Source organism: Nipponia nippon, unplaced genomic scaffold (genome assembly GCF_047370975.1).
Source record: "Nipponia nippon isolate SJK-2023a ecotype South Korea unplaced genomic scaffold, ASM4737097v1 scaffold_1, whole genome shotgun sequence".
In the NCBI taxonomy this organism is placed as follows: Eukaryota; Metazoa; Chordata; class Aves; order Pelecaniformes; family Threskiornithidae; genus Nipponia; species Nipponia nippon.
The window spans coordinates 138,711,495-138,729,749 of NW_028262290.1; the positions used below are offsets into that span (position 1 = coordinate 138,711,495).

Below are 18,255 nucleotides of genomic sequence, written 5' to 3' on the forward strand. Positions count from 1 at the left end.
ATGATTCAGAGCATTCTCGTATCAAGGGCCAGATGATGTTGTTCCTTACTCCAAGTGACCACTCCCAGAAGTGGCTCCAGTGAAGTCAAGGATATCCTTCATGCAAGTAACTACTCAAAATTCCAATGTTTTATAATTCAGATATTAGCATGCAGTGTTACTAAAGGGTTGTACTCTTGCACCTCTGTTTGCAACATGTACTACACTACCATCTACTACAAGCAAGCCAATTAAGCAAATGGGATTGTCTGTGGAAGCAGGGAGAAGAAATAAGTAGGAATATAAGATTGTGGGCCTTGTTAAGGTAATATTCATTACAGATGAAGGCAGCAGGATGGAGCGCGACTTTTTTAATGGTTAAGGTTTTGATGTACTACTTATTATGAATATCTTTTATGTCACAACTCTGTATTTGTACTCCTTATTATCTCCCTGCTCTTTAAAGGTCTGTTCAGTCAGCAATTGTCCTCCATAAAGCTACAGTATTATTGCGGTGTTTTACCTAGCAATATTGCTTACAAAATCTTCTCAAGGTGCAAAGCATTCCCTACATAAACATTAAGAAAAAACTGTATGCAATACCGAGTAGCTGCAGAAAGTGACAACAGAAATTACTCTAAATCAGTCAAATTACGGACTAACATTCTGATTTTAAACAGACCAATATTTTACAATATTGCTATTGACTGTGCAACAACCATGAGGACACAGCTTTAATATCATTCCTATTTTAAGTTCATGCCTTCTTTTGCAAGACCTCAAGTGCTATGGATGAGATTGTAAATATAACAAGCAGTCTATTAATTTTATATAAGCAGTTTTATACACCTGAAGGCCTATGACAACATTTCTTGACAAAATAGCCTAGCAGAAGAATTGTTTTCCTAAAGTCCAATCAAGAATGGCTTATAAAAATGAGTGTGCAGATAAATATTATGGTACAGGTGGTCTGAACTATCCATAACAGAAATTCCAGTAGTTAAAATTTTTTAAGAGCTGACAATTACACTTTCAATTTGAAGTGGCATCTGAATAATGACAAGCAACTCTCAGTGATAGAAATGGTCTACTTAATCTTCAACAGGAGACAGAATCTGTCCTCCTCACACAAGTAAAGCATTGATTTACATAGGAATCCTATCTTGTATAACACTGCAGGATCCGGCCATAGGATCTGCTGTATAGCAGCCTTTGTTTTTCAGTAGTGCCCCCAATATATGGCTAGAGCGTGTCTTCTTATTTCTTTTACCCAGTGGCTCATATGCACCTCTAAGTCAAATGTAGGAAATACTGTGCCAGCTGAAAATTTACTCCCACATCATGCAGGGCTGACATGGGGGGGGGGCAGGGGGGGGGGCGGGCAGGAGAGGCAGGAGCATAAGACATGCTAGTCATTTTTAACATTACTTATGTTATTTCTGACATAGGTATGCAGTATCAGGCAGAAGCACTATACTCATAGGGCCAGACCCAAAACTACCGGAATTATCAGAAATCACCACTGAGTTCAGGGATTTCTGGATCAAAGCACCAGGTGTTCTAACTAGGAAGGTAAGCAGCATCTTCTGTTTTTCAACCAAGTATTAGTTGTATTGGCTAGATTTTAAGTGACTCTTTACTTTTCTTCCTTAAAAAATTAAATAATTTTAATATATCTAATTTGCATTTGTTTAAAATTGTCTATAAATTTATAGGTCATATTTTAATTGCAGGTGGTTCCAAGAACTGAGGCTACTAGATCACTTCTTTCCTGGTATGATTTTGGCTGTCAGCTCTGCTGTGAAAAGGAATCTGCTGAGCTTATGGATCCTGTACAGCAATCACCAAAGTTTAAGGAAATATGCAAAGAAATAACATAGGTATATTTTACTTCTCAGTTTTTCAGAAGTTCAGCAAAAAAACCCAGAACAATCCAAAGTGCACACAATAAGAAATAACCAGGCTACACACACACAAAGAAACAGCCAGGCTCTTCGTTCTTTGGTTTTTGCATCAAGTCTGGATTAGAAAATGAAATTTGAGGAACATAGGGCACTAGTATCATTATCATTTGGTAGGCTCCCAGAAAGGAAAAAAGCCTAATTTCTCCCCCTCCAACAATCTGCAGATGTGGAAAGAGCAGATTATCTTTCCATGCACTGGTCAACTTGTCATTGAAGAGATGAAACAGATTAACAGGAGAGGTGGTACCCCAGAGGGCACTGGCAAAACTAACACGTAAACAGACAGGACAGAGACCAACTAGTGGAGATATCATTTCACAGCAGACACGGAGGGCAAGGAAGAAAATATTACTAAACCACCTCTTGGAGAGGAAAAGACAGGGCACCTGGAGAGAAGGATTCAGAGTGCAAGGCAGATGAATGTCCCTGAGACATTTGTCACTAGTTGGACTGCGAGACACTGACGTTAATGAGGGTGGCATTTGGAAGATAAAAGCAATATCTCTGAAGCAGACAATAGGGTTTCCAGGCACCACGCATGGGGACATGGTGTAATCAAAAGGGACTGGAAAATGTTCATGTCTAGCAAAAGCATCACAACCACTACTGATATTCATGGGAAAATATGGATCGGGAATAAATGGCTTATGGTTTTGTCTGGAGGGTTGGTGGGGATTGTGGGTTTTTTTCCTCTCAGCCCAGGCAATTCCCATCACATTCGTTTATTGAAGGACTCTCCATCAGTCATCCACTTACACCTGCCTTGTCAAAAGTCAGTGTTTCATTGACAAGTGCTTTTCAGGCAGCAGACCTCTAGAGGACAGCTCTGTCGATAGTGAGTGGGAATTTACAGGGGTGGAAGCACTTGCCTGCGATTATCTCCTCTTGAAAGCAAGGAGGGAGCTGGGAGATACGCTGAGCCCTGGCTGTCGGGACACAAGCAAGTGGAGGGAGCGAGATCTGGCTGCCCCTCACAGGTGTCTCAGAGTGCCACTATGCCAAAAATGACACCAACTATGTCTGGAGAGCCACTCCTGCCATGATCCAAGGGATGGGAAGTGTCATTATTAATTAACCACTCCCTGCTCTCACACCTCAGTGTCAGCCATATCCCACAGCCAGGGACACCGACGCTTTCGGGTATCTCTGGTCTCTCTCCAAAACGAGAGGATGCTGTGGTCCTAGGATGCAATGAGACAAGCCCGAGCATCCCCGAACAGCTTTCCCAATCCCCAGACTCATCCTGCCAGGGATCTTAGATGATTAAATCCAAGATCCCATCCGTGTTCCCTTCCACACTCACGTATTGCCCCTCTGGTCAGTTTTTCTCCAGAAAATAAAGTGGCTGCTTCGCCATTCAAAGAAAGCCAGTCAGCAGCAACAGTAAATACATCGATCTGCTTGTCCGCCCGTCTGTTTCTCCCTTCAAGAAAACTAACGCAGTCAGACAAACCCAAGTCGGCAGCGGGTTTCGGGTGAGGTCTGAGCAGCAGTGACCCGAAACATTGACTAGCCCGGGACAGGGCGTCTATGAAAGCGGAGTTCCCAAGGGCCGGCGCGGTCCCCGGCGGCGCCCAGCGCAGGGCGCCGGGGGCGCTTCCCGCCGGGGCGGGGAGCGGGGCGGTGCGGGGCCGGGCGCTGTCCGCGGTGCTGGCGCCGCTGCCCGTCCCTCCCGGGAGCTCTCCGCGGTGCTGAACGGCGCTGGCGGGGCCGGGGCTGCCGGGGTCGGCGGAAGGGGGAGCGCCAGCCCCGGGCCGGGGCGGCTGGGCGCGGCGCGGCGGGCGCGGAGCAGGGCGCCTCAAAGTCAGCCTTGTCCCAGTCCGTCTGCAAGCCCTCGTCCGCTCTCCCCGCAGCGCTTGCACTAGCCTTCCGCAGCTCGAAACATTCAGCATCTCCGACAGAGGGGGGGAAAAAGCACACTTAAAAAAAAAAAAATCCCATGGACTAATCGTGCACTGAAGAAAGTTTTAGACGCGGATCCAGTAACGAACAGGAAAATGGGAACCCAAACTAACCCGACATGTGATAAGGAGAAGCTCTTTCTGCTTCCTCTTTAATGCTGCGTGCAGGGAGCGCAGCTTCACGTGTGAAGGCGCCTATGTCCCCGTCCTGCTGCAGAGTACCGAGCCCCTCCCGGCTGTCCTTCAATACCGTCTCTTTCTCTCTCCTCTTCGATTCAAAAATTGAAAGAGAAGGGGGAAGTGGTAAAAGAAAGCTGACTGAATCCCTCCTTTAATCACAAACAAGCCCAGCAAGATGGATTCTGGGAAAAGAAGCTGTATTCCTAAACAGCGACCGGTGTCATAGTAGTTAAAATAGAACAGAAAAGCCTCTCACAAAGTCAATTCTTATGTAGATGAGGCGACATAAGAGCCTTTCTCTCTCTCCGCGGGCTTAGTGAATTTCTAATTTGCCCAAAGAAGCCCTAGAGGAATGAGGAAGAAAGGGCGGGAATATTGGGATTGCTAGTCGTAACAAATATTACCGTGCTTTGGATTCTCGCCTAGAAATACACTGAAAATGAGGGGATCCAACGCCATTGCCTCAGCCGAGTTACTTCTCTTGACCTTCGGCTTTGTCCATCCAGGCTGAACAAACCCTGCACCGAGCATTGCCCCTGCTCTCTGCCAGACACACAACTTTGGTCTCTCTAGGTCACGGAAAGGCAAAGAGGATGAGAGGCGTTTCCCCTCCAAAAGAAGGGCACTCGCAGAAGTTTAAACAACAGCCAGAAAAACGCAGGGTTAAACAATAAACTAGGAAATATGCCGTCCTGTTGAACAGAGAGCAGTTTCCACAGCATTGAGAACCCGCCAATATATATCATATCAATAAAAAGGAGCTCTTCGAAAGCTTGCATAGTAATTGAGATTGGAGATCTTTTTTGATATAGGTTGGCATTTCCTCATATCAATCTGACAGAGCCAACTCAGGAAATTGCTGGTAATATTCATCTGGGGAGCACTTTCATTAAACGTAATTCATTCGACTTTCACAATAAATTGAGTGACATCCTTACAGCAGAACCTTTTTATCCTTGATGAAGTGCTTGCCAGCCTTTGGTTTTCCACTTTATTGTCACATTCCTTAAAGCAGAATCGTCAACATGTCAATCTGCTGCATGAAAAAAATGCTAAAGCTGTATTTACAAAGCACCCAGGAGGTGGTTTAATGCTGACTTACAAGAAGAGCAAGTTGGGAGTTAAACTATCTGATAAATCACAGCATAACTTCACCCAAGCCCAATCGGGAGAACAGAAGCCAATCCTAGTGAGGGAAGGATGGCTCACACATTCATTTTCTCCAAGTGCTGGCTATTCCGAGCAATTGGTTTCTTAACCTGCTTCACCGCACTTTCCAAGACGACTGGGAAATTGGCTTTTTGTTAATTAAAATGGCGGGTTAGAGATGCAGGGAAATATTAAGCAGCTTAAAATGGATACCTCTAGGTACCGACTTGGAAGATTTGGCTAGTTAAAGAAAGGCGGGGATATTGGATTGTCTTCAGGTGCCTGTCCAAAAGGTGAAATCTATTCCAGGCTGCTTTCTCCAGCGATTTAAGAAATGAAAATAGTGTGTACTAAGCACTAGGAAAAAGAAATTTCAGTGCGGGGAAACCCCTTCTTAAACTGCTAGCACAGGTCCCTGATGGTTAGGAAGGAAGGAAGCCCCGAAAAGATTGTACCATCCTCCGCTTAACAAAACAAAACAAAAAAAAAAAAAAAAAAAAAAAAGAGCTTAGAGAAGTTTGTTTCGCCTGCACGAGATCCGAGTCCGGTTGCTATTCCCGCGCCTTACCTTCCGACGGGGTAATTATTGCCCCTACACCACCGCGAAAGCGTCTCTCAAACTCCTTTAGAAAGAGGGAGCGGGATCCTCTCAAGGCTACGTAAACTCCCTCGCACGGAAAGCAACTTCTCTCCCTCCGCGCCAAGCGCTCTCTCCCCCTCCCTGCCTTCGACGTCAAATTGAAAATTGCAAGAACTCGCTTATTTGGGGGGGAAAAAGCAATACCGAATGCTTTCAGCACCGAATGCCTCTGAGAAAACACTGTGGGTGGTGATTACAACAGGACAATGCCTTCTCTCTCTTTTGTTTTTTGTTTTCTTTTATCTTTGCTGCCTATAGAGGATTGGCATTTTTTTTTTCTCTCGCGACAAAGTAGGACACAATCAGCAAGTATCTTTAAAAAAAGAAAGAAGAAAAAAAGATCAACTTATCTTCGCCGGCACGTGATATCTCTTCACGTTCTCCGTAGCTTTCATTAACCGGGGTGAAATGACCGCAAACAGTGTGACACAGAGAGAAATTAAATGTACACAAACTCTGGAGCCACTAACCCCCTGCCTACCCCCTCAGCAAATACCGTGCCAACTGTGCCACCGCTGAGGACAATTTTAAACCTCTATTATTCATAATATTTTTGCAGGAAAGCTCCGCTTGGCTGTCAGAAGGCCTCCAAACTACAGTGACGGTGTGGAACAGATCTTAAACTCCAAGTCCGGCACGGGGAGGAGGTTAGCAGGCTGTTTCCATGCCCCTCTGCCAATGCCATCGCCCTGTAAAAGAGGGTGCCCCGGGAGCCCCGCAGTTGCGCTTCTCTGACCAAGCGCCGCGCAGAGAAGCTCCCCCCGCGAAACGCCCCGCTCGCAGCCCCGCTCGGAGGGTGAAACATCACCCCTCCATTTGCTCTTGCGCTGCTTAAATTCCGCGCGGAGTTAAAACGCTCTGCAGGTCAGCTCTGGTGTATACCCTAATTTACAAACCCACCGGTAAAAGAAACACTTTGCTGGGAAAAGACGGCGAGCCGGGGGGTGGGGGGGGTGGGGGTGGGGGGGCTGAGGGGGGAGGGATCCTTACCCTAGCAGCATGCAACGCAAAACTCCGACTGGTTTTAGTTCCGTACCCGCTACTCTGGGTAAGGAGTACCTAAGTAGTGAGCTGAAGTCTCTTCACGCCAGGGTGATCCCAGCAAAACGGGTGCACGTTACCATTCCTTGCTGGTGCCGTGCGGGAAGTTCCCCCTAGAGCAGGCGAAGGCAGAGCCTGTGAACATGTTGGGGGGTAAAATCCGGCAACCTGCAAGGCATTTTGCCGCCCGGCGCCCTGAGTTGGCCGGAGGGGTGCGCAGGATCCGGCCGGCGGCCGCGGAGCGGCGGGACGGGGCGAGCGGCCGCCGCCGCCGGGAGCAGCCGGCCCGCAGCCCGTCGGTCCCCGCCCGCACGATGGGTCTCCTCAGCAGCCGGTACGGAAACGATCTGCCTCCTCCTTTTGGGCCATCCTTGACCTGTCCCACTGAGAAATACCTAGTTAGGATCCTTGCCGTCTTTGCCAGCAGCCCGCGCGTTTTGTAGTGGCTTCTACAGCAGGTTGCTTCCACCCAGGGAAAAAAGAAAAGAAACAGCCTGGCGGTTTCTTGTCCTGTGGTGTCGGACTGGAAATTCACTGGCAACTAGGCAGGAATTAAACGAGAGGTTTTCCATTAAGGGAGCGGTATAAAACCCCGGCGTCCTTACAAAGAGACAGAGCTCAAACCTAAAAGCCTCTGCGATCTCCGGGTGTTTTTTTTTCTTTCTTAATATTTACGTGGCTCCTTAATGACGATTTTGAGCTCGGCACAGCACCGTTAGTTAAGAAAACATTATCCATTAGAATAGGACTAAGGTGCTCTCGAAAGAACAGCGGTGAAGTGGAGTCCTGTGGTAAATAAGACCGACTGTAGCTGTTTGAACACTTTCTGCAGCTCTCTAAATCTGAAGGAACAAAATAACTGCAAGCCTTTAAAGGTTAACTCCTAATACTACCAAGCAAGTACTAAGTTATCCGTTTAGGCCAAAGGAAATGCATTTCCACTGCAAATCAAATGTAACATTTTCAATACACTGCACAGCTCGAAACAAGGAGAAAATGCATGTCTCGCAGAGGCTAACTAATGTTCTTACCAATAAACATAATACGGTGAACCATCTCTACCCCGGCAAAATTCCTACTCGTTCTGGTCGGCCGTGACCTCTATAAATTTCAGCCAATAAGGCTGGATGGCATATGGCTCTATTAAAAAGGGGGAGAAAAGCAGAAGCACTTCTTTCCCCAAGATTTCATTAGGAAGAGGTTTAACGATGGGGAAGGAAAAAAAAGAAAAGAAAAAAAAGAGCAGTGGTTTGCCGGGTGAAGAGAAATTACAAGCCAGCGAGTGTCTGTAAATGAGTAACTTCGCAGCAGCCCAGCCTCGCTGCGGCTGTTCACTGTCTCTGAATACCCCCTAGTTCAGGCGGAGGGGAAACAGGCTATTTTCCCTCTCCCCTATATTATTATCCCCTCTCAAAAAGGATTTTTTTAACAGGCTCGATAGGAAGCAGGTTGTGCTGCCGTTTCATTTACCCTTCCTAACAGGTTGGGTACTGAAAATTTAATTCCTAATTGAAACCACTTTAGTCCACACAGAGCGATGCGCGCACACGGAGAGGCACAACAAAGCGCTGCACCTTGCTGGTTTGTGGCACCGCATTACCGCTTTAATCAAAACTTCATGCTTCGACGCTAATAAACAGTTTATCATCACGCGATGGCCTAACGCAAACTTTCAGACTCACTCCCTAAATACAGAGAATAGGGAGAGATTGGCATAAACGTGAAGTATCGACTTAGAAAGGAGAATCGGGTTAGACAGGGAAATCCTTTGGATCCCCCCCGAGTGTTTTGGCAGAAGACACAGCCCAGCCGAGAAGCGCATCCCCTCCCCCAGGTTGTCTTTTATTCCCGATTTTTTTGGTATCATATTTCGCATTGTTTCGAGGGAAACTGGAAAATCGTCTCCTTTACTCTGCAATGCCAAGCCCTCGGAAAAAAAAAAAAAAAAAAAAAAAAGGCATTCAGGTAATGAAGTCTGTAACTAAACGGTAATTGAATCAGCATAATTTGCACACTGAATGGTTTTCAAATGCTCCCAGTTTACAATTAAAGGAGAATTAATGCGCTTGTTGTTCAGACTGCAGCGCATTAGAATAAATCCAGCACTGTTGTTGTAATGAGTCGAGAGCAGTTTAACTGCCAGCAAACACATTTAAAATTTAACACGACGTATCGATCTCGCTCCGGCCTTTTGATAGATTATTTGCCACGCACTTTTCTCCCCGCTTCCCCTCCTCCCCCCCCAGCCACCCCCGGCTATAAAATTCGCGGGGAGGAGAGACGCCCGCGGCAGACGTGCCACCACCCGGCGAGGGCAGAGGCCCCCCGGTGGGACCCACGCCGGGCGGGACGGGACAGGAGGGGACGGGAGCGGGGGGAGCCCCGGCGCTGCGCGGCCGCGCTGGGCGCTGCGCGGGCGCGAGAGCAGCGCGCGGCCCGGCCTGCCCCGCCCCCGCCCCCGCTCCGGCCCGGGCCCGCTCGGGATTGGCTGCCCCGCGCTCGGCCGCGCTCAGCCGCGCCGCGCTGCCCCGCAGCGCCCCCAGGCGGCGCGGCCGCGCCAGCGCAGGGAGCGGCGGCGCAGGCAGCGCCCGGCGGCCGCGGAGCCGGAGCCGGAGCCGGAGCTGGGCCGCCGCCTCCTCCGGCACGGGCGCCCGGGGTGCTTCTCCTGGCCTCCCTCCTGGAAAAGGGGCTTTTCCTTCCTCCGCCGCCACGGGGACGAGCTCCCGCCAAGCGTTTGCCTGCTCAACGCATCGCAGGCGAGCGAAGGTAGGGGCTACAAAGGAGCAGCCTGCCTTGTTTTTGTTCCTTGCAATCGTAGAGGGAATAAAGTGTGTGTAAAGGAGATAATGCCGCTGTTTACTCGTGTTCCCTCGGTAATCTTAAAGGAGATTTGCGACGAAAGTCAATGACACTTCACGCAGAAAATACCGGCTGTGCTTGTCGCTGAGTGCCTGCACGCCTCTGCCGCGCCGCCCGTAGTGGCACACTGCGGGGGCGGAGGGGTCCCTTTCCGGAGGGGCTCCCACCCTCAGGAGGGAGCAGAGGGCAAGAAGTTGCCTCCAGCCCACAGCCCGGGCGGGCGCCCCCGCAGCGGCGCTCCGGTGCCCCCGCAGGCACCGGGGAACCCGGCCCGGGAGGTGGCAGCGGGGAGCCCCCCACCCTGCTCTCGCCCGGCGGCGCGCCCCTTCCCGGCGGCGGCGAAGTTACAGGTCTGCCCGCCCCGCGCCCCGCCGAGAGCTCCCGGCCGAGCCCCGCGCCTCCCCGCCCCGGCCTCGGCCCGACCCGGGGAGGACGGGGCAGGGCTGGCTGCGGGGCGCCAGTAGCGGCCGTGAGTTTGTTCGTTCTCCGCCAGGCTGCTGCCCTCCTCCCCGCCGAGCTCCCCCCTCCCCGGCCCGTGCGAGGGGCCGGGGGCACTCACCAGGTAGAGGGTGGGCTGCAGCAGAAGGACCGCGTACCAGTACACAGCCTGCATCCTCGCCGCTCAAACTTCCCCCGCGCTGCCTTCGCTGCCTCTTTGTTCCTTCCAGAACATAGATCCACCTGACATCCACTTTACAGAGCAAGCAGAGCTCTCACCAGCCTAGACAAAAATGAAATTATAGACCCCATGACCACAAGACAAGGTTAGGCTTGAGACAAGGGGGGAAGAGAGGTGTGTAGGGAAGGGGGGGCGGGAGAGAAGGAGGAGATGGGTTGTGGGGGTGGGGGTGGGGGAAACAAAAACCGATTAAAATCTAGTTAATCCAGCGTCAGAGCAAAGTGATCGCACGGTCCGGGCTGGCTGCGGAGCGACTGTAGGCAGCGCTCCCCGCGCTCAGTGCTTTTGCTGGGCTGGAGAGCCCCGTGGTGTGGGCTGGGACGGCCCGGGGGTGCCACCGCCAGCCCTGCCCTGCCTGCCTGCGCGCCCTCGGCGGGGACCGGGCGGCAGCCGCCCGCCAGTTGGCCGCGGAGCCCCGGCAGCGCGGCGGAGAGCGGAGCGGCTCCGGGGCGGGGAGAAGGGGCAGGAGACGCTGGGACCGGGGCTCCGGATGCTCCCCGGCGCTTAAAGCCGAGGCGAAGAGCCTCGCCTCCGGGACACCCGGGCAGGCTCTGCCTACCCCCACAAGCGCCCACCTCCCTCTGCCGCTCCCAAGGCGCGCCGTGCCTTGCCCCGTGCCGGGGCCGCGCCCCGGGGCGCCCCGACGGGCGCGGACCCCCATCCCCGGCCCCAGCCCTCCTCCGCCCCCGCGCCCCGCGGACAGCCCCGCCGCCGCGGGGGGGCCGCGGCGGGGATACGTACGGCCTGGGGGGTCCGACGGCGGCCGGGGCTCCGCGGGGCGCTCCATGGGCGAGCCTAGAGGGGCCGAGCGCCGCGGCGCAGCCCGCCGCCCCTGCGCATCTCCTCGCCGCGCTCCGCACCGAGATGTCCCGCGGCCGCTGTGCATCCGGCGCAGGCACTGTCAGGGCGGCGGGGCGGCTGGCAGGCTCTCCCCCCCTCGCCTCCCCTTCTCCGCACACGGCCGCGCTCCGGCTCCGCCGAGCAGGACACTTACGGGAGGAGGGAGCTGCCCGGGCTGCCCGCTCGCCTTCGGCGGGGGGCGCGGGCAGGAGCGGCGGCACCGGCGCTCCGGGGCGTCCAGGGCGATTTGTCTCTATTAAAAATGACTTATTGGCGAGGGAGAGGCGAGCGCCTGCTATTTAACTTCAGATAAAATCTATCTGCAAAGACCTTGGCCGATCATCTTAAAATAAAGCGCTGGAGCCGAGCACTGTCCGAGCCTCACTGCTTGGGGAGAGAGAAAGAGCAGCGGAGGGGGGAGGAGAGGGGGGGCTTGCTTGGCGAGGGGGAAGGGAGGAGGGAGAAAGGGGAGTTTAGCGGCGTCCCATCCTCTCCTCTGAACGGGGTGATGAATCAGAGCCCTCCCCGGGCGGCGCGAGCTGCCTTGCGCTGCCCGCGCTGCCTGCCTTGCCCGCCCTGCCCGCCCTGCCCGCGCTGCCTGCCTTGTTGCCTGCCCTGCCTGTACTGCCTTCCCTGCCCTGTTTGTACTGCCTGCCCTGCCCGGGCTGCTTGTCCTGCTCGCCCTGCCCGCGCTGCTGCCTGCCTCTGCCGGGGCGCCGGCGCTGCCCGCGCTGCCTGCCCTGCCTGCCCTGCTGCCCGCGCTGCCGCCTGAGGCACAGCCCCTTTCCCTCTCCGCCAGCCCGCGGGAGCCGGCTGTCTGCCCAGCGCCTGGAAGGAGCCTGGGAGAGCATCTCTTCCCTCTTTCTTTCCTTTCATTTTAGTTTTTCCACCTCCCTCAGGGGTGTCCCGTGCAACGACAGTGCTGCTTAGCCTGTGAAGGCAGCGGGCGCCCACAAACCAGGCACTGAGGTGACGGGATCTAGGAGCAGAGCTGGGGGACGGCTGCCGGAGCCAAGCTCTGGGATTAAAGGGTTGCTTCTCCCCCGCAAGCAGGAGCCTGTAGCTGAACAGCCCCTCAGCGTGAAGGTGGAAAGCTCAACCCTGCCCGGTGCTGTGGCTAATCCCACCAGCTGTCATGCAAAGGGAAAGGTCTCATCGACCTTGTTTTCCTTCTTCTTTACAAGGAGTCCTATGGGGTTTTTTCCTGCCCTCTTCCATCCCCCAAACCGCATCATTACCGATGTGACATTGGGACAGGGTGAAGGGGAGGATACCAACAGCACAGGGTAGCCTTACCAGATGCCCAGCCTCGACAGCAAAGCTCAGATTTATCACCTCCCAAAGGGGAACCAAGAAGCAAGCCAGCTTGCTGTACAGAGCGGGAAATGAGAGAGAAAAAGAGGACTTCAGTTGTCCTGCCAACTCCTTGTTTCCCTCAGAGCACGTCCTGGTAATTAATATCTGCAATCTGAGGCTTCATTACCAAGCTGTAAAATACTGTTTTAATTTGGGGGTCTGAGTTTGGAACACTGTGATAAAAGGGGGGTGGGGAAAGGAGGGGGAAGGAAATGAGTACTCTTTGAAAGAGCTGTACCAAAGCCTCCCCCATGGCCATTTCTGCTCCAAACACCTGGAAGATGGACACCTCCATATGTCTCCAGCACCATTACTCTGCTAGACATGTGGGATGCTCACGTCACAGATTTGAACAGAAGCGTGCAGCCTGCGAGGAATCATACTGTCATCTTGCCCCTCCAGACAGCCTCTGCATTACAGATCAGGCTAAAACTGCCTAGGGACTTCTTGTTTCAAATGGGTAACAAATAAAAAATCACAGCTGACTTTTCCCTTTCGACTCCCTCCTTCCTATCTATTCCACCCTTACTTCCCCGTAAGTGAGAGGCTTTGTCCACATTTAGTAATCAATCTAGAGATAGATAGATAGATAGATAGATAGATAGATAGATAGATAGACAAACAGACAGACAGACAGATGGATGGATGTTGCTCTCTTCGCACAGAACAAACTTGCCGTAAGCTGCATAAGCTGCTGATCTTTGCAATAAGCTGCTGTTACATATTTAGACCCAGCATGGTTACTTTTACCTTAGATATAAGATTGCCAGGTTAATATGGAGCAAGAAAATCAAACCTGAAGTCTGCCAGATTTCACTGGGTCATGTTCCTGAGGAAGACATCATTTCTTCAAGAAGGAACGATCCCCTCTTCAAAGAAGGAACAGTTCAACTCTACGGTCTGTGTAACTTGATTCATCTTCTCCAAGGTCTGATCATTAATGTCTTCATATTGGAGGCGACAAGGAAGCAGTCCTTGGAGAAGAATTATTCCTTCAGCTGGTCAAATAGAAGAAGGTCCTCCCGGTCTTCCTCATTCAGATCCTTATATCTCATTTATGGGGGCACTGTGGAGGATCTCCTGGCTCCATTGGAATCACAAGCATGGCTCCTGTTTACCTCAGCCCACTAAAATTTCCTCCCTCTGTGAATTCAGCAAGGTCTTCTATGAACAGCCCAGTCTGTATGGTATCTACTTGAGTTGTCAGCAGGCTCTTAAGGCAAAGTTCTTAAGGACAGACAAACCTGTTTTCTGTCAGGTTGGGACTAATTCAAGGTCCCATTGGCTTCACTAGGCTTTCTTTGCTTTTCAGCTGACCTTCTCAGCCAAAGGCCACTGGGACAAACTCTTTAACTACAGTGGAACTGAGCTTTCCCTTCAGAAAGGCTGTTGGGACTGCTCCTTCCATCCATTGTCACTCCAGAAGAAAGGAGCAAGGAGCATATGGGAGCCTAGACTGATGTTTTTCATTTAAAAAAAAAATAAAAAAGCAGGCTCCAAACTATTCTAGCTGTGAACATGTGCTACTTTTTCAAAGGGAATGCAATGTTTATGAAAATCTGACATTTAGGATTTCTGGACACAGTCTTTTGACTTTTATCTGATTCTGTAATATTGGTCCAGCAGCTTAAGTGGTATATTAGATTTTTTAAAGTGAATTTTAATTTCAACCATTTGGATGCTGTTTGTAGTCTTAACAATAAGGTCTCCAGCAAGGTAGTGTCAGCTAGCAAGGTTTTAAAGAATCACAAATTCTGGGTTTACTAATGGACTTTTAAAAAGTCCAATTAGATTTTAAAATGCAATTGGACTATTTTTAAAGATTTGAAATATATTCTAACCTTTAGACATCTTTCCTGTTACTGCGAAGGTAGCTTCCTGGCTTGCAGAATTGAAAGGGTCACAAATAGAAAAGCCAAAGACAATGACAAGTGATTAATAATTGCTACAGGTTCCAACAGAAGATGGGCACATGGTTTAATTGCTTGAGGCGCTAGAAGAAAATGCAATGCTGTAATGTGACTGTGCTAAACTTACTGCACAGTGTAGCTAACCTGCCTAAATATGGACAGCTACATATGAAAAAAATAGTAAATAGATACTATTTATGCTATTCATATAGGCTACCTGTCTTAGTTGGGAAATACTGCTTGGAAAAAAGCAAGTAAAGCAAAGAAGGCAAAGGTGGGTCAGAGTACTAAGGGCTGAAGCAAATCTAAGAAGATGAAAAAACGATGCAGCTTAACCACCATTTTTTGGTCTGCTCTTAACCAGATTTTTTCTCGGTGTTTCAGGGTTACAGCCAATGCCTCAGGTGGGAATTCTGGCTCTGTTAAAGTCAATGGAAGTTTTGTCCCATCTTTTTAAAGGATATATTAAAATGTTAACAATGGCTGTCTTGAAATAAAAAATCAGCCTGTGCTATAAGTAAATATCATCTCATCTATATGCATGTTGAAGTACTATTGAATTCAACTGGAGTTGCATATGCACTACAATGACGGATTATGGCCTCCACAGCTTTTCTATATTTGTATACAGTATACAGGCCAGATGCCTCATATCACTCATGTAAATAATCTTACTGAAATGTTCTTCATATTGCCAACCATTAATTCATCAGACCTTCTCTTCTTATCCCTTCCCCTCTTCACATTTTAAATAGATTTCTTTTGTTTCAAGGAAATCTTCATGTTTGAACAGAGTATTTTTATGGTTAGTATAAATACTACAAACAGAGTCCCTTGTCACATTTTATTTCTATTCTTTCAAGGTCAGAATATGACTGTATGTACCATTCATATTTCTAAATATAAAAATATCTCTGTGAGACTTTTATTTTTATTACATTGATTTCTGCCTACTTACAGTCAAAGACGTACCACAAAGTGGTGTTACTCTCTATTCCATATGGAAAAATACAGGAATACTCCAACCACTTCGAGAGAAATGCCTTGAATTCATGATGTTCTTAATTTTTTCTCCTGTTGCTATGTCATGAGAACTCACAGAATGTTGGATGAGATGTGACGTTCAGCATCAAAGACGACTAAAATGTAATGTACAAACAGCAGTGTCTGGATCATTCAGTGCTTCTGTGGTATAAATATAAGCAAGCCTACAGGCTTCACTAGACTTATTCCAGGTGACACTCAGTGTGCACATATATACTTGGGAGTTTTCCCAAAATACTTAAGATGAGGTGAGATATAAATTATTGTCTATATGAGTAAAATTTACAGCCACGTTTATCAACAGGATTTTCTCATTAATAATGTCTTTAAATCCAAGGGGGAAAAAAATCTCAAGATCATGAATATAATAAGTAAAAAAAGCTTTCTAACCTTCTTTGTACAGGGAGCTTCTTTTCTAAGATAATGTGTATAACAGAGATTTGTATTTGCATTCCACATTTATTTCATCCATTAGATCTTGACAATTTTCTACAGTGGCAATACAGGAAACAGAAGAGTTTTAATAATACCCATAAGAAAAGAAAAGGAACAAAAAAAAGGAACTTAAAGTAATGGAAGGAGTCTGTACATTGTCCAGAAAATACCACAACTTGGGTGAGTTTCCTGAAGACATAATTAGATTTCAAAAATAGTGTAGGACTAAGTGAATTTCTTAATTAAAATCCAATTATTGGAATACTTCATGATGGCCACTCTAGGGATTATTAGCTGACAGCAACACTTGTTGAAATAATAAAACTTGATAACAAAAGTTTTATTAAAATCTCTGTGTGTATGTGTATTGTTTATAATTGCAAAATAACACAATGTATATAATGTCAGCTGGGAAGGCTTTATACAAGAGAGATGAAATATGAGAGTTAAATTGACTTGAAGTAGGAACTGATGTGGGAGAGAGTCTGCAAGGCCAGTTGTCTTCATTTTCTGTGTGATGGTGAGGAAGAAAGCAGGGAAGTCCCCGAAGGCTTCTCGGACTGCCTGCAGGGCCGGCGGAAGGAGGGATGCTTGCAGCCCAGGGCCCTGTTGAAGCAGCTGCTCTTGGGCTCCTGGGAACACATCGTTCTTCAAGGCTTGGGCCAGAAAGCTGCACAAACCCTGAGCGTTCAGGGCAGAAGGACACTCCACAGAGAATGAGGAAAAACAGCAAAATTTCTCCCCAAAAGCCTGGCAAGGTAGGACATCCTGGCTTTACATCACATGTGCCAAAATGACACCATGTAGCCACACCTTATGAAGCAGCATAGTCAACTGTTCCGTATTGCAAGCAGGAATAAACTCCCTAACACAGCGTTACTGGCGCTGAAGGGAAATCTCCTAGTGTCTGTCCCTCTGCCAAGCACGTTAGAGCAAGGCCGACAGGCAGCGGTGCTGGGTCTTCTGCTACACGCTCACTCGTTCACGGGGAGCTGGGCTGGGGCTACAGCTTTTACACACTGCAATAAAGAGCCTCAGAGCTCTGCTGATATCAGGAAAGGAAGCACAGGTGGTGAATGAGTAGAACTGTTGGTGTCCAAAAGGAAGCTTATTCTCTTTTAAGTAACCAGCTGATAAAAGGATAAATGATCTCGGTTAGAACAGCCTGAGAGCTGAGCTCAGACACTGGACTCTTCATGCCAAATACTGCTGCCGCTGGCTGTAGCTAAGAAGAAATGGGCTCCTGGGTGAGTCTTCAGTGTAATATGTGGAGCTCTGCAGCCTTTCAGATTGCTTTTACTTCGTGGCGAGCTTGTAAACTGCCTATCCCACTGATTTTGCTAGGAGCTCAGTGAGTAGCAGAACCTGAGCGAGGGGGATATTTTACCTTTCATAATGACATAACTTAGTATCTTTTTTCCTACAAGTCAAAATGAGCTATCAGGAAACAACCCAGAAACAACTCTGCCTCTCGTGTTTTAGACCCTTAAATTTGGGCAGCCAGTCTGTTCCTCTTCAGATAAATAAAAGTTTTGAGGCTTCCTTCAAACAAGGTGGAGTTGAGCCTTTGTGAGAAGTCTTGTTTGGATATCTCTTGCAATGAAAAGAATTTTTAAAGGCAGGTTTTGTCTAAGCTCCTCATTTAGTAAATGATTTCATGTTGCCAGGTGTTAAGGCTGGCAAGGAATATATTTAAAACCATTCAAGGCTGTTTGCACTTCAGGATCAGGATTTTAATTGCAACTATGGTAATTAGGGCTTTTTTGTTGTATGCAAAAGTAAAACCAGAATTCCCTCAGACCTCTTCATTATCGTTTTGTGTGTTTCAGACATTCATAGGTGTAAAGAACAATCTTCAGTCAGACATCAGCCCACTCAAGTGGACGCCATCTTGCTACTTTACTCAACTACAAACCAGCTTCAGTATTTAGAGGATAAAAAAGAAATGTGAGAATACAGGAAGGAGCTACACACTTTGCAAAACCATGTGAAAACGTGTCAAATTTCATCTGTAATAGCAATATAATAGTTAACTGCTTTTGCTTACCCAAGCCTACATTTGGTATCAAAACAAAGTGAGATATTTTGGACCAGAATGTTGTGAAATCTTTGTTAGAAATGGACAAATCTTGGAAGAACTTTCACCTTTGATGAAAACCTGAAACAGGAAACAGGTTTTCATCTTTACAAGGGAAGAGAAAGCTCCAGGCAACATATCAAAGAAATTACAAAGGAAATGAAATTCCTACTTTTGCATGCAGTTGCTGCTGAGGTATGA

General features: G+C 48.8%; 1 protein-coding gene across 2 annotated transcripts in view; it reads right to left on the minus strand.

Moving 5' to 3' along the window:
- Positions 1-11,983, minus strand: part of NXPH1 (neurexophilin 1) — a 140,465-nt gene extending 128,482 nt beyond the window's left edge. The window contains exons 1-2 of one of the 2 annotated variants that reach the window (XM_087756778.1): positions 11,387-11,983; positions 10,273-10,434 (exon numbers count right to left, since the gene is read on the minus strand). In XM_087756778.1, the coding sequence (XP_087612904.1) occupies positions 10,273-10,326 (54 nt within the window). In that variant the 5' untranslated portion in view covers positions 10,327-10,434; positions 11,387-11,983. Of the gene's footprint in view, positions 1-10,272; positions 10,435-10,578; positions 10,625-11,386 lie in introns of those variants that run through there. The other variant, XM_087756856.1, reaches the window with a different exon arrangement.
- Between the last annotated feature and the right edge of the window lie 6,272 nt (positions 11,984-18,255).